General features: G+C 33.4%; 1 protein-coding gene across 2 annotated transcripts; it reads left to right on the plus strand.

Moving 5' to 3' along the window:
* The first annotated feature begins 1,563 nt into the window (after window positions 1–1,563).
* LOC134256157 (electroneutral sodium bicarbonate exchanger 1-like) lies at window positions 1,564–13,849 on the plus strand. 2 transcript variants are annotated; one of them, XM_062738776.1, is made up of 19 exons: window positions 1,564–1,695; window positions 1,969–2,156; window positions 4,884–5,044; window positions 5,849–6,073; window positions 6,221–6,285; window positions 6,387–6,635; window positions 6,744–6,890; window positions 7,034–7,137; window positions 8,059–8,233; window positions 8,812–8,945; window positions 9,176–9,713; window positions 9,811–9,924; window positions 10,032–10,196; window positions 10,687–10,865; window positions 11,211–11,283; window positions 11,957–12,025; window positions 12,125–12,301; window positions 12,485–12,592; window positions 13,195–13,849. In XM_062738776.1, the coding sequence occupies exons 2-19, from the start codon at window positions 1,993–1,995 to the stop codon at window positions 13,480–13,482; spliced, it is 3,135 nt and encodes a 1,044-aa protein (XP_062594760.1). In that variant the 5' UTR covers window positions 1,564–1,695; window positions 1,969–1,992; the 3' UTR covers window positions 13,483–13,849. The 2 variants fall into 2 exon arrangements, with proteins under 2 accessions (XP_062594760.1, XP_062594759.1); XM_062738775.1 differs by having other exon boundaries at window positions 1,972–2,156.
* The last annotated feature ends 2,073 nt before the right edge of the window (window positions 13,850–15,922 follow it).

The raw sequence follows: 15,922 nt of genomic DNA on the forward strand, positions 1-15,922 counted from the left end.
CCTGTGTGAATTGGAAATAAACTTCAAATAATGACAATGGTGTTAATCACTGCTATCACCACAAAAAGATTGTTTGTGTTCTTCCGTCTAAAAGGGCGGCAGTCTGGAAATGTTTGTCTCAAAGAAAAAGGAATTACCTGAAAAATGTGTTCATAAGATGCAATTAAATATATTTATTATATAGACATGTATATAATAATATAATATGATATAACATAATATAATATGATATAACATAATATGATATAATATAATATAATATGATATGGTATAATATAATATAATATAATATAATATAATATAATATAATATAATATAATATAATAATGTAATATAAATAATAGTAGGAATATATATATTAATAAAAAAAGGGTGGGATGCGAAGACAATCCTGCAAATTTTTCGAAATCTATGTCACACATCAATATCCCAATGTAATGACGTCAGAAATCCGTCTAAATAATACACGTATTAGTGCATTCATTAATCAAAGGCTAGGAGGTTACAAGGTTAGGTTGAGTGGGATTCATGAGAATCTGTTTCATGAAACCATGTGTTCGTCACAAACATTGAAAAACACATTTGTTACACGATTATGACCGGCCGTGAAGCATGTCTTTAAATTAATTATTAATAATAATTCACCAGGTGAAGGGACAAAAATCCCCACTGCATATGCTGACATTTCAAAAACTCGGGGATTACAATTACAATGAAAAGCACGTTTATTATCTTTATTTTGGCCTGAAAAGGTTTAATTTTTTGGTTCAAGAAAGAGTTGATCAGACAGGAAATGCCCAACAACCTCAAGTTTATATCTATTATTCTATATACATATACATGCATTTAGCATGGTACCATTCTAAAAATAAGTAGTTCTAAAAATACTTTGCTTTCTTTCAAGTACACTGACATGGAGATCTTTTTCAAATTAGTATTTATCAGAAATCGACTGTTGAAAGTTAATTTTTTGCAGCAAAAGCTTACATGAAATGAAAAAAAAAAGAAGTTATAAATAATTAAAATAAATCATCATGTTATTGAGAAATAACTCGATTTTGACAAGCATCTTCGGAAAATTTGGGCGAAATCAGTATTTTTTTCATGAAGATTGATGTATCAATAAATCTGGATTTTTGCAGGAAAAGGAAAAATAAGATGTTATGTAAAAGCTTCTGTTTAGTAATAAAGGAATAAACGGTGGAAAACTGTATGTAGAGTACGCCCCCGTCTCCTCTCCTATTCACTGACCATTTCCGACAAAACATGTTGATGATTTACATGTTTATATAACGAAAAAGTAAGAAAAAAACCATGACGATAGGTGTCAATACGGAAAACAGAAAACAAACACGAAAAACACAAGTACCTATAGAACCTCCTGTAACGACATTTCTAAATCTTTTTGAGGTCGTCAACAATTGGCTGAACTGTGATTGATGGTTTTACAAATATGTTCAAAGATCCTCAGTTTTGAAGTTTGTGTGGACCGTTTTCTTTCTCCTACCTGGTATATAAACAAAATGAAACACCTGAGTTGATCATTAACCTAACACTGCGTCACAAAGTGGACTTGTATTTCACATTTATACATGAACAAATGGATGTTCGTTTCATTCAGAAAGTGCTTACATCGGAAGTTTGAAATTAACCACACATTGTTGCATTTAAATCTATTACTTAAATTTTATTGAGGTAATTTTTTTTTTTTTGGTATTAAATTTCCTGAAACAGAGTAAAATTTATTACGTAATTAAAATATCATTTATAATGTCTTCAATACTTCTGTTTTTTCCTTTCCTTTTCTTTTTTTTTCTTTGGTTTTACAGCAATTCATTCTCAAACATTTCTTTTTGACCATGTGTTCATTTGTGATTAGACCTATTTTCGAAAATTGAGAGTTTATTTTAAAAAAAAAATGATACATCAATACAGTTCATGTAGAGAACAATTTTACATTTTTGTCAGTAGAATTAAAGGTGAACAAACAAAATGGACGAACAACAAGAAAACGACTCGAACTCTTGCAGTGATAATTCTTCGCCGGGTGGATATGAAGTGATTGTCATGGATAGCCACGAACCGAGGGATATATTCTGTCAAATGGACATACTACGGCAGTATAATGATGACTACGTCTGGAAAGAACTTCATCGGTAGGGAAAGCATTTCTAAAAATATCAATAAATATTTATACCTCAACCACTCAGCTTTTTCTGAGATCCCATGCTCTTTCTTTAGCAGTTAGTTTATAAGTTATTTAAATTAAATATATATGATTTTAAGAATTACATATCCGAATATTTTCCTAAGTTAGGGATAAAAATATTTCAGGGCGAGGCCTTTAACTAAGTTTTAAAATTTTTCAGTAACACTGTCTTTTAAAAGTTTTCTACATTTTTGTCTTCATTTAACATGTACAGACTCCGTTAATTGATTACCAGTCAATTGCCATGTCGCTGGCTTCGAAATGCATTGCACACATGCCTGCAATTTGTTGATTAATTGTCAGCAACTGGCTGTCGTCTGCTTCGTCACACAGTTAAAAAGATCTGTCTTCAATCACAATATTATATCTTTTTTGCTCCTAAATATTCCCTTAAAAATGCACACGTACTAAGGACAATTTTATCCATGCCATTTAAAAATATCTCGATAAAACTCTTTTTCTAGGTTTTAGTGTCAATATATTAAAATGTTCATTTTTTAAACAAAAAAATACCAAATAATGGAGAATTGTGGGCGATTGGTGTGTCCTTCGTTAACTCTTCAACTGTGAATGATCAAATATTGAACACTTTGAATTAGTAAATGCAGATTGAATATTTAGATTTCCCTGCCTTTAACATTTCATAAAACTTGGGGATTTCACACATTTAAATGAATCTTAATTATCATATGCGTCATTATTCCTAATTGCACATCAAGGTGTGCAATGATCCTTTTATTCAATCCTCAGTTCTCTTCTGTTAGTCATATCCGATGACCCTACCTGAATCAAACGACAATAATTAAGTTAAATTCATCATCAGTTGTGGCTCCTGTGTTCACGTGGTATGAGTATATTTGTGACCATGAGTTCATTTGTACAAATACTAGTATTAGTCACTGATAGTGCGTAACTCACTCATTTTCAGTGTACATGCCAAAAATTAATTGTTATAATAATATGAAATATATGGAAATAACAAACAGTATTCAAGCTCAAAAGTTCATTAAACAATACAAAATTGGAGCAGAGCAAACACGGACCTCCTAAACATCAGAGGTGGGATCAGGTGCCATGGCGGATTAAGCATCCCATGCCGACCGGTCACACCTGCCGTGTGCTCCTGGTCATGATCGGGAAATAATCCTGTCAAGGTCATTGTATCCACCAAAGAACTTACGAAATGATGACTTTAAACCAGATTGCTGATATTCTTGTTTCAGCAACTTGTTTGTCAATAATTTAACCCGTTTTAGAAATTGTACATACGTCGAGCATGCTCTTGCGTATCGAATCAACTGAGAGATATAAACTCCGTATGCAGGTAATGAAGGTATATTTTTGCATAAGTTAGAGAACTTGAAAGGTTTTCATCTATGTAAATACATATCGAAGAAATCAAAAATTTCTTCCGATTCCAAAAATAAATGATATGCCATTAGATCAAACTTAAAAATCTCCAGTTAAACTCGTTATTATAATGTTAAGCGCCATAGTTTCAGATTGAGGACTTAAATACTAGTATCTTTTACATTCACGTGTATTCATGTATTAAAGATAAAAAAAAAATCAGAAAGAAACATTTTCTTAGGAAAATTCTGTTTTGAACGCTTTCGATATTGGACATTTTTTGGTTAAAAATTCAAGAGAGTTATTTGAACGATCATCAAATCGAATGCTTGTTTTTGTTAAAATTTCAATAAATCAATGCCTAAATTTTTTATTAACATGTTTTTTTGTTTGAAATTTCTGAACTTTACCTTATTTTCTAATGTGAAAGGATACTCGCATATAACTGAAAGAAGGTAATGTGTAGTCAAAATGTCACCCATCTATTTCATGAGACATTTCGCTCTGTAAAATATTACGCTAAATTACGTGCAATGACAAGATAAATAACAACTGACCCGGACATTTAAGGTGTGGACATTAGAAATAAACCAGATTCCGGAAGTTTTCCATCCAATTCGCCAAGACTTTTTTTTAGAATTTCAAAAGATTCAATAGAAGGTGCACGCTTCCATACCGTATTGGTGCAAATGATTTTGAAAAAGGTGTATTGATTCTTTAAAAAAAAAAGAGTTAAAGGTGTACCCCTTCTGCTTTAGAGGACTCCTTTCCCACCTCTGATGCTAAATACCAGTGACCGTAACCCTGGTCAAGGTCCCTCAAGCTCATCAAACACGAAGAACAGATTCCTATCACTCATTCACCTCGCCTTGAAACAATTCATTTTCTTGACAAATCTCAACTTTTTGCACTTTTCCCCCCAAAATACTGCAATATATAATCAGTCAGCATTTTTCATTATTTTTTAAAGAAAACAAATTGAAAATAAAGAGGTAAAATCCCTTTAGGCAATTAAAAGTTTGCAATTTATATGTTTGTATTTTTTCGGTTGAACATCTATGTTTGCATTTTATTAAATTGTCGCTAAAACATGGAAGTTTCCCGTTCCTGACTTACTAAAAATATTTTTTACAGAAAGGTTATTACGAGTATACTTTGGTATTTAATTAGATTCTTATAACACTTTATGTCCCACTTATGTGTGACCTTATGTTAAGAGAAAAAACCAGCTCTTAAAGGAATTATTTTAGAAAAGAATATTCTAAAGCTAACACAAATTTCTCCAAAAATTCTAAAGTAATTGAACAAAAGTAAACCTTTGCAGATGGGTGAAATTCGAGGAGGTACTGGAAGAAAAGGGGAAGCGATGGTCCAAGCCCCACGTTTCCTCCATGTACATGCAGTCCTTGACAGAGCTGCACACACTACTGGCCTCCAACACTTGTATCCTGGACATGGAGGCTCTATCGATGTACGACATCGTGGGTAAGGATTAATGGTCAATCCAGCAGTGACATATGTATGCTTATCAATTTGATGCACATAATTAAAAGCTTTTCCCGAAATGCAGTGATGCTGGAATACCCAAGAGCGATTCCATATCTTTGTAAATATAAACCCTTTTCAAATTTTTTACTGTATAGAAATTGTTTCGTATTGCAAAATTGTCTAGATCGTAAGTCATCGTCGTGATCTATAAGGATCTTTCACAGATCTATATAATCTCTTCAAAGATTTGGTTCTATCCACAACAGTCTATAAATGATAGCCAAGATCACTCAGCGATCTCTTGGATATTCCTTTAAAGTCTCAGGGGTATTTCAAGATTAACAAAAATTTTTAGAACGACTAATGAAATCTCAGTGGAGAGAGATCTCTTTCTCGTACCTGTTTGTCTCAATAATCTCTGTAGATCTTTCGATGATCGTGTTTGGTATGAAAGCAAGCTATAGGAAACTGCTGTAGAAAGCATTATTAACATAATTTTCAAAAGGATCTTTCAGTGTTTGCTGTTAGAGCAACATAGTTTGCCATTTTTTCTAGCAGAGCAGTTAAAGCGCTTTATTATCTTCACTTGATAGATACTCGATCAGAGAAAACATTTCGATACTTTCTTTCTGCATTGGTCGAGAGGTTGCACAAAGGGTCTCTTAACGTTCTCTTTTTGTTTAAAGTCGTCATACGTAATCATTCTTTATTTCGTGGAAAGTCCTTTAATGCTGAAAATTGTTCAGACCTTTTCAAGTGTTCTTTTAATTTTTGGTATAAATACCTGTTTACTGTTGGCAGATAAAGTCTTGGAAGAGTGGAAGAACGAAGGGTCTGTCAGTAACCTGCTGTGGAACCATTTGAGGGCCCTCTTACTGAAGAAACATAAACACCAACACGTTAGAGGCAAATATATAAAGCGCCATGCGAGCAAAGCAAAGCTGAACGAATCCAAACCAAAACTGAGTCCCGTCAAAGAGATGTCTGAAAGTGTATCAGCGCCAAACCTACACGCTTATCACAACGGTATTATCTCCGAAATTATCAATATTTCGTATGTGCGATAATTTTCTTTCTTAAAATTAGAATTAATTCTTCCAGATCTATCTCGGTAGTTATATTCCATTGCATTCGAAGAAAAAAAGTCAATTCTTTCATGTTTACAAATTGTAGAAGGCTACGAATCGTCCCATTCAAATGAAGATGCATCCAGTGAGCTTCTCTCTTTTGGTTCTGAGGTAACTCAATGTTCCATAGTAATCTAATAGTTTGTTTCATTGTTTTGAGTTATCAAGTAAAACTACTTGTCTGATACTAATAACCCATCAATTTTCTTCAGTTTAATGACAAATTCAAACGAAAGATTCCCGAGGGAGCGGAAGTTCTCAATATTATGGTTGGAGAAGTAGAGGAGCTCAAAAACAGAAGACTCTGTGCATTCGTAAGGCTGAGTGAAGCAAAAGATGTCGGCAAAATAACAGAGGTCTCTTTGCCCACCCGCTTCTTGTTTATACTCTTAGTACCCCTTGACGATATTGAAGTGGGAGTAGAAATAGGGCGATGTATTGGAACTCTCATGACAGACGAGGTATTAACTATTCCAGATAATATGCCCACTAAATTATAAATATGGAATATATGTACAAGTGGTTTCATGAATGACATTTTTTTTGTTTCTTTCTAATTTTAATCATAGATTTTCCGGGAAGCAGCATACAGATCCACGAACAAGGTGGAGATTTTGTCAGCCGTTTTGGATTTTACCAGTCATGTGACTGTACTGCCTCCAGGATGTTGGGACAAAAATAATAGAATCGAACCACCGAAAGTATTGCCTCCAAAAGTTCGTAATAATATTTTTCTCTTATCATTCCTATCTCTTTTTAATACGTTCTAATTTCTGTACTGAAAAGAAAATCAAACGGATATTTGAAAAAGAGCTTGCAATAAGGAGAAAAAAAATATTTATTGTTGATTTTTAAATAGGACTCTCGGGCAAATGCAAAGGTGGCGGAAAAGGTGAACAGAAGCACGGAGGAAGATGATGACGATGACCCACACCACGACCCCAGCCTGGAACGGACAGGAAGGTAAGTAATTCAATCATTAAATAACTCGTATTAAAAATAAACCTTTAGGGCATCTCCATATGCAGGTAAATGTCAGAAAGCTTTGAACAGGCCTCATCATTTGTTTGCTGTTTCAAAACACTGTTTAAAATTTTAAGTTTTGAAAACTTTTCAACAGGTGAGAAAAAGGAGATGAAGTCTTTTTAGAGTTTACTATCAAATCTGAGATAAGAAAACATCATTCATTGCCCTCTGTTATAAATGATCATCTAGTCTGTGACTGAAAAAGTCGTAGCTGTTAACATGTATACTGGATTTTTCTAACTATGTTTATTAACCGAAAGTTTTCCAACCACAGAAGCAATTGAAAGTATAGTTTGTTTGACTTATCATTCTAATGAACCAAAAAGATTTGAAACGTACTGTAAACATGTACTTAATCATGTTGATATCGGTAAATTGTTAGTGGTTCTGTGAAAGGCAATAAACTGGTTTTGACCATTGGTTAAATATGTTTTACAACATTCTAGGAATATGTATGATGTAATGTTAAAATTTTATCGGATTGGTAAAGATGAAAAGGCGTCATAAAATCATGTCCCTCGTCCATTTTCGATCTGTACTTCTATAAATGGAAACCAATAATGTTTATGAAATTAAAAAAATCAACATGAAAAAGACATGCTACAAGAAATCAATGATAAAACATCAAAAGAAAATGAAAGCAAGGCTAAACTAGAAAATCGTGTAAATTAATCCGTTCAAGATGTGCCTTTTCTTGTTTGAAATACCAAAGAGAGCATGATCTTACAACATGCTTTAAAAGTGTTAAACAAACATTACCGATGTCCGTTGTGATTTTATTGCCTGATCGTGCACGCAATGGCGGGTCTCTGCTAATTAATTTCCACCTGAAATATACATATCAGGATGTCGTTGTAGATTGTTTGGAGGATTGATACAAGACGTAAAACGGAAATGGAAATGGTACAGAAGCGACTTCACCGACGCAATCCATGTACAGTGTTTTGCATCATTCGTGTACCTGTTTTTAGCGACATTAACACCTAATGTGACATTTGGAGGTCTTCTTGGAGTAGCAACAGAACAGCATATGGTTAGTGTACGAAATGACAATATATAACACCGACCTTATTTTGCGAAATAACTAAAATACCAGAGCATGATCATCGAGAACGGAGTAATCACACAGTAATGCTCATTAATACAGAACTAATAATATTGTAACATTCTAACAAAATAGTAAAATAAAATCTAAATTAAAGCCATATAAAGCACAGATGTACACGAAACCTTGTTTAAATTTATTTGTTCTTGAATTAATTCATATTCATGAACACATTGATTGTTACTTTTTACTCTGATAAGCATAATTATGAAACGCGTTAACTCTTGAAGAAATTTTTTTTTATTTCACACACTTCATTAAAAAAATACAAACAAAAAACCCCCAAAAAACAAAAAAATAAAATAAACAAATAAATTTTAAAGTCATACTTCTACAATGAAGCTTGCTTTTTTTCTGTTTTCATCCAATTAGATGCGATCCATATAATTTCTTGGAAAGGAATCTGTGAAAAATCACATGCAATCTTTACTTTTTTGAATTTAATGAAACGAGAGAGACAACATTTACCTTGTGTTAGTTGACCTTCCCACTGGTCTGTCTTTCAGGGCACGATGGAGTGTATTTTGGCAGCGGCTGTGACGGGGATTATCTTTGCTTTATTCTCCGGTCAGCCAATGAACATCCTGGGAAGTACTGGACCAATGCTTGTCTTGGAATCAATTTTATTTAATTTTTGCAGGTATGTCACTAATTTAACCATTTTTATGCTTTGTAGAATTCAAAAGAGAGCGAGGAGAATAAGTAGTACTTAAGCTTGTGTGAATATTGTACATAATAATATGACTATTTCCTGCAAAACCAATACAATTTCCTGAAATATATAACTATATTACATGTAATAATATGAAATATTATAAGAAAACCTACCATGAGAAAATCAGCAACGTAAATTGAGTATTTTTTTTATAGAGAACAAAAATGGGATTTCCTATCGCTGAGGATTTGGGTCGGACTTTGGACAGCATTGCTCCTAACTATTATCGTGGCCTTTGACCTGAGTTCACTCGTTCGATACATTACGAGGTTCACAGAAGAGTCTTTTGCCTGCTTGATTGCCCTTATTTTCATCTTTGAAGCATTTAAGAAACTGATCGAAATAGAACATTTAGCTCCAGTTGAATTACATGCAGAAAGCAAACAACTACGAGACTGCTTTTGCATTTTCCTCAATAATACGCAATTTGAACAAGATCACGTCGCTTCACGCCATGTGAGATCCATACAAACAACGCCAAGCAGTGAAAGCACAACCTCGTCTGGTGCAGTCATTACGTCATGGCCGCTTAACAATTGCACGGAGAATGGAGGATTTCTTGGAGGGAAAGATTGTCATCCAGGAGATTTCGTACCCGACGTCTTCTTCTTCAGTGTCCTTCTCTTCCTTGGAACATTCACTATAGCTTATGGTGTGAAGATATTCCGAAACTCTGGATTCTTTCCTAACTTTGTGAGTCAATTTCCTTTAAGAAAATAGTAATAACTTATCACCTTTTTGGTTTTAAAAATGAACAATATCAAACTTGATGATTTTCATTTCTTCTTAGGTCAGAAATACTGTAGGAGATTTCGGTGTACTTATTGCCATCATTGTCATGCTTCTTGTGGACATCTTGCTTGGGATTCCCACTCCAAAACTTACCGTGCCATCAGAATTCAAGGTTGAATATTTAAAAAATACAGCTTGTAGTTCCCAGACATTCAATTTCAATTTGGCATTTTTTTTCCATTTAAGTCGGGAATACTTATCGTATCGTTTTTTCCTTAGCCAACCAGACCTGACCGAGGTTGGATCATCAATCCAATTAGTGATAAGAACCCGTGGTGGCTTATCCTGGCATCCTCCATACCAGCAGCTCTCGCGACAATTCTTATTTTCTTGGATCAGCAGATTACATCAGTCATTGTAAACAGAAAAGAAAACAAACTGAAGGTAAAATTAAAACCAGAAGGAAATGGTACTTCTAGAAAATTAGAACTCGTATTATAATGTATCAAACAGATTTCCATACCTTTCGCGGTAGCCTATAATTGTTCGTGTTGTCGAGTCTCGTCAAACTTCAGAAGTATGAAATAGGTCTTGACTGTTTCAACGTCAAGCTCCAGGCATTTGAAATGAAAGTCACGGGTCTTTTAGGATAAGTAGTTGCTCGGCAAGCCTCACGAATATATACACCATTTCAACTCGTTGGATAAAGCCAATATCAAATCATACAATATATAGATATCCTCTACTAATTTATCCGTCAATGATATCTTGAGGCCCGTGAGATTGAATTATGACTGTCTACTGTTAGAGACGGTTAAAATATACTAATGTAGAGTAGTAGGATTATTCCAAGCATAGATTTGGAGAACTTCTTTGTTACAGACAGTTAACCACGTCCTTCCAAATATACTGATATTTCTTTTTACCTTCATAGAAAGGTGGAGGTTACCACTTGGATTTACTGGTTGTGGCTTTTCTGATTATGCTGCTGTCCTTCTTGGGGTTGCCATGGTTTGTGGCGGCAACAGTTACCGCCATTGCTCACGTGATGAGTTTACGGAAGGAATCTGAGTGTACCGCCCCGGGCGAGAAACCAACTTTCCTGGGAGTCAGGTTCGTTTCTCCCCCAAACTCTCCTCTAGAGTTTGTGAATATATGCAAGTGTTCAGTAGTTTAATTTTTTAGTTTGTTTATAAATTTTTCACTCTTGGAGCAGTTCTCAAAACTTAAGCACGGGATATCCCCGTACCACTCAAGCTTTTATACACATAAGCACGACATTGATTTTTCAAAAATTGCGTTGGCCGGTTTAAATGCCGGTATTTTGTTGAACTCTTTTTAATGAAAGTTGAGTAGAACAGCCCCTCACATGGGAGATGCATTTTGATCGAGTGAAGGAAATACTTTAATAGTTTTCTGTTTTTCTGTAAGGGTTACGTTTCTTTTCTTTTTGTACAGGGAACAACGAGTCACCGCCTTACTTGTGGGCCTTTTCAGCGGGCTGGCTGTTCTCATCACATCAGTATTAAAGGTAAGCTCTTATTTATTGTTTTCAAAGGCCATGACATCCAATTTTTTGGAATTTTTCTCCTTTTTTATTAATTGCCAATTTTTACAGATAATCCGGTCATAAAAATAAATGAATTGATGTACCGGTAATTAAATTGGAAAACAAGTTAAAGTACTGCTGTGTATTTAAATTTTTTTTCTCATACGGTTAATGCTCTGGATTCTCTTGAGATGCGTCCTAAAACTGTGCAAGTTTTTAGACAGTGTTAAATCTACATGTTTTTATATATCATTCATATTATAATATTTATTATGTATTTGTGAAATAGGTTTGTAGAACAGTCGATACATTTGAGTGGTACACGTACTTTCTAGGTTTTTAATGGAGCGATTCGTGTAATTAGAATAACAGTAGCATGTCACGTTTGCTTTTCTTTACAACTTAACTCAGTTATTTATGAAATAGTTAACTTTATCTCATACAGAAATCAAATTAATACTTAAATTGACAAACAGTATAGACATTGTAAAATAGACACTAATAGAAGGAAAATATAGGATTTGATACCTGTAATAGCATCCTTTATGTATTGCAGCAACACACATACATGTACTCATATTAATTTATTAAATAGTAAGTAAACCAAGAAGTATAAAAAAAATTATTAATTTAATCATATGTAATCCTATTGCAGCACATTCCAATGCCTGTTTTGTATGGCGTTTTCTTTTACATGGGCGCATCGGCTCTGAGCGGAATGCAGGTAACTTAAAACACGTCTTTCAGTCCAGCCACATTTGATTTTAATGAATTTTTAACTGAATTTTTGTAAATCCACTCTTTAAATTCATTTCATTTACAGATGGTCCAGCGAATTTTGATTATATTCATGCCCCAGAAATACCAACCGGACTATAAGTTTCTCCGCCACGTCCCCTTGACCAAGGTCCACCTGTACACGGGGATTCAGGTCGTTTGTTTAGCCGCCTTGTGGGCCGTGAAGAGCATCAAGGCTATCAGCATCGTGTTTCCAATTATGGTAGATTTATATATTAGATTTTGTCTTGTATTTGAATTTTTGTTGCCTTTTGAGTAGAAGACATCAGTCTTTCATTGAAAGGTTGGAAGATCTCCACTGGAGAAAAAAGATGGTTGATATGCTGATCTATATTTTATTATACACTTTATATCGGATCTTGTTGAATTGAATTTTTTAAATCAGGTCCTGGGTATATGTTTTCAAAGAAAGGCCCTTGACTTCATCTTTACCCAACATGAATTAAAATGGTTAGATGAACTTCTGCCGGGCTCTAACATCAAAAAAGAAAAGGTACGGGCTTTTGTCATTGTCGATTTCATCTCATGATGAATAAAGCTTTAATATTCTAGTGTGTTTGTCACAGTAATATTCGTTGAGAGGGATTAAGTTGAACTCTTTGATTACGAAAAAAAGTCGCAATTTAAGGGGAAAATGCTAGTAATTTATTAGTTAATTAAGAGAACCAAATATATATTTTGTTTTAAAGTATCAATTATTCATGTAATTGATATATTTGAAGTGCATTTCAAATATTTTTAGCCATTAGCTTATTTGCCTCAAACAAAATAACTCTTTCATGTTTCAAGGTTTTATGCATCTATAATAGAAAAACGACTGTCTCCGTGTCAAACACGTGATCAGAATTTTTTTTTTAATTTAATGTGACCTGAAACATACATAGAATTTTTTTTTCGTCATTTCTTGATTGTTTGATTTTTGTTCCACTAATTTCAAAGTGAGTTGCTGTGTTTGTTTTGTTTATTTATGAAACAGATAAGCATATTTGATGTGAAAATTATTAACATTAATATTTTTTGAAAGTTTCTCTTTTAAAAAGTGATTGCCTTACGTTGTATATTTTTGTTATCTAAAAGTATACATTATTTTCCCAGAAGCCCAAATTGTCCATTCAGAATGTACAGAAGCCGAAGACTATAATACGATCGTTGTCAGTACCTGTCTATAATTATGACGTACAGTTACAACCTGATCTGAAACAAGGACTGTCAATCTCTAGTGAATCTCTACGCAGACGCTCTTGTTATGAAGACATCCAAAACTTCTCTACGAAACGAAAAATATCCAGTTCGTCACTTCCTGTAAATTTGTCTCTTCGGTGCGAGTCAGCGAAAAATGAGAACAATAACAGGAAAAATATGTTTGATTTTAGTGAAGTGTAAATTTCATCCATTGAAGTGTAAATTTCAATTCCGTAGTGCAGTGTTTTATACTGTGTAACCATGAAACCATTCTATTCTTTTGTATGCTTTCATTTAAGATTATGATCGATTTGTACAGTTGTTTTATTCATACATTCTGTCATAATTAAAGTGAGTTGGTAGAACAGGGTTTAATAAAAACGAAGCATGTTATAGTTGCTCAAATATCGTTTTGATCATTCATGCATTTCTTTTATTTTTTATTTTAGCTTTTGAGGGTATTTTCTCTTGTTCCATATAATTCTACCCTCACTGTTTTTGTATATATTTTACATTTAGAAAATTAGTTTAGCACAAGTTAGATGTGTGTATATCATTAAAAGAAACTCACTGAAAGTGTTTGAATAAAAAACATCCGTACAGTTTTTTTTGAATTATTTCATTGAGAGGATCTTTTCATTGATGGCTGCAATGCTAGCTAAAAGTTCGATAAATCATGAAAGTGGGCTTGTTTTAAATTTAACAAAGTTGTATTCCATGCAGTGTATGGCATAGCTGCAGGACTGTAGCTCTCTGGAAAATATATTAATAGACCGGAGAGCTACAGTGCCACCCATTGAAAAAATTGTATATTTATTGCGCACAAAAAGTTGCGCTTATGTATGGATTAATTCTTCTAAATTCTTACCTCAGTTGCAAAAAAATTACATTTAGAAAAATTCCGTACTCTTCTATCAAGTACTTTCGTAGATGACATCTGTACGAAGCCCGTTGGGCCGGATTATCTTACAAACCAAAATGGCAGTATAAGCAGACGAAATTTTCGATGTTTTGATTTCAGGGCCAGGAGGGCTATAAACAACAACTATAAGGTATGTTTTGTTATGGAAACCGTGAAAGATTATGTTAGAAATACATTGTTAGTAATATTTTGAGATTATAGTTTTAAAAACATGGAGAAATAAATCGATAAACAGCGCACTTTTTTGTGCGCAATAAATATACAGTTTTTTCAATGGGTGGCACTGTAGCTCTCCGGTCTATCAATATTAGAATTTTTTTCGGAGAGCTACAGATCTGCGGCTATGTATGGCAGAGTATTTGATTAGGTTTTGATTCAAAATTTAGAAATGGTTTCACTACTAAAATACAATTTAAGTCTAATCGATGCAGAAAACAAGTTTTATTCCAACATTACTGATAATTTTTTCCATTCATCAGAAACTTTCACAAATCAAGAATCAGCTAATTAATCAAATTAAATGGCCTATCCGAATGAGGTGACTTGGTACAGGTGTACTATATTTATCTTTATTTAAAAAAAATCATTTCCTCATAAAATGTCAATACACATTAATTTGATAAATGGACATTGCATTAAAACATGTCTTTATTCGTTATAATTTTTATTTAAAGGTTTTTCAGAAATACCATTATAAAACCGGAAGCAAAATCGGAAAACAGATTTCTTCTTGTCAGACCTACATTATTAATGTCTTTTACACAATAAAAATAGAATTCTATGGTCCTCAATCCTTGAACATTTAATTGATATACTTTATCTTCATTTCAATTAAATTTCTCAATGATTATTAATACAAATACTTGCAATCAATTCGTAGAAATAAACACTGTCTAGTTTATCATAGTCCTTGTTGTTTCTACATTAGTTCATGGAATTGAGGGTGAATGACTTGGGAAAACATGACTTGTATTTAAATCTAAACGACATTAAATTGACAAGAGTGTGAAAACAGAAAACAAGGGTTCATCTTTTCTAATTTATGTTAAAATTTTGCCTCCTCGGGAAATATACGAGGGGTTATCAAAAAGTTCGTGGACTGAGGCTATAAAATTATTACTATGTAGTCTGTGCATTCAAAATTTAAGAACATAAAACAACACGAAATAGAAAAATGTTGAAAATTTTAGCCTGATACGTTCATTATTTGCCAAATTATTATAAAATAAAAACGACATTATATGATCACCCGGCGCTGTCGTCGTACATTTTCATGACGTCTGATAACGTCATTGTTTTTTCAATGTCATCTTCTTCTACCTCATACACTTTTTTGATGAGATTCCCTGGAGCTGAGTAAGGACTTAAACCCGCCTTGTTTTTATGACTTTACAATGTCATTAACAGTGGCATTCAATGAATATAATATTCCAGATGGATTAATACATTGGGAGAGATCCGCGCTTGATTGTGCCGGCATATTTTGCTTTTAAGAGTTCAATATCTATAACACATGATCAACGTCATTTTTGACGGGATTGATTTTTCACACCTTGACTGCAGATCGACATTAACTGTGTATCCCTTTACTCTCTGAATCTATTCTGACATTAAAAGACAAGTACTCTAGATGCATATTATTTCTCTGTAGCCAGTTTCAACTCATTTTAGGTCTATACTATTTTTTTTTAGGGGCAAAACTTAATATAATGTTGGAAA

This window comes from Saccostrea cucullata, unplaced genomic scaffold, assembly GCF_032062105.1.
Source record: "Saccostrea cucullata isolate Sc308-1 unplaced genomic scaffold, CSIRO_AGI_Scuc_v1 ctg204, whole genome shotgun sequence".
Taxonomy (NCBI): domain Eukaryota; kingdom Metazoa; phylum Mollusca; class Bivalvia; order Ostreida; family Ostreidae; genus Saccostrea; species Saccostrea cuccullata.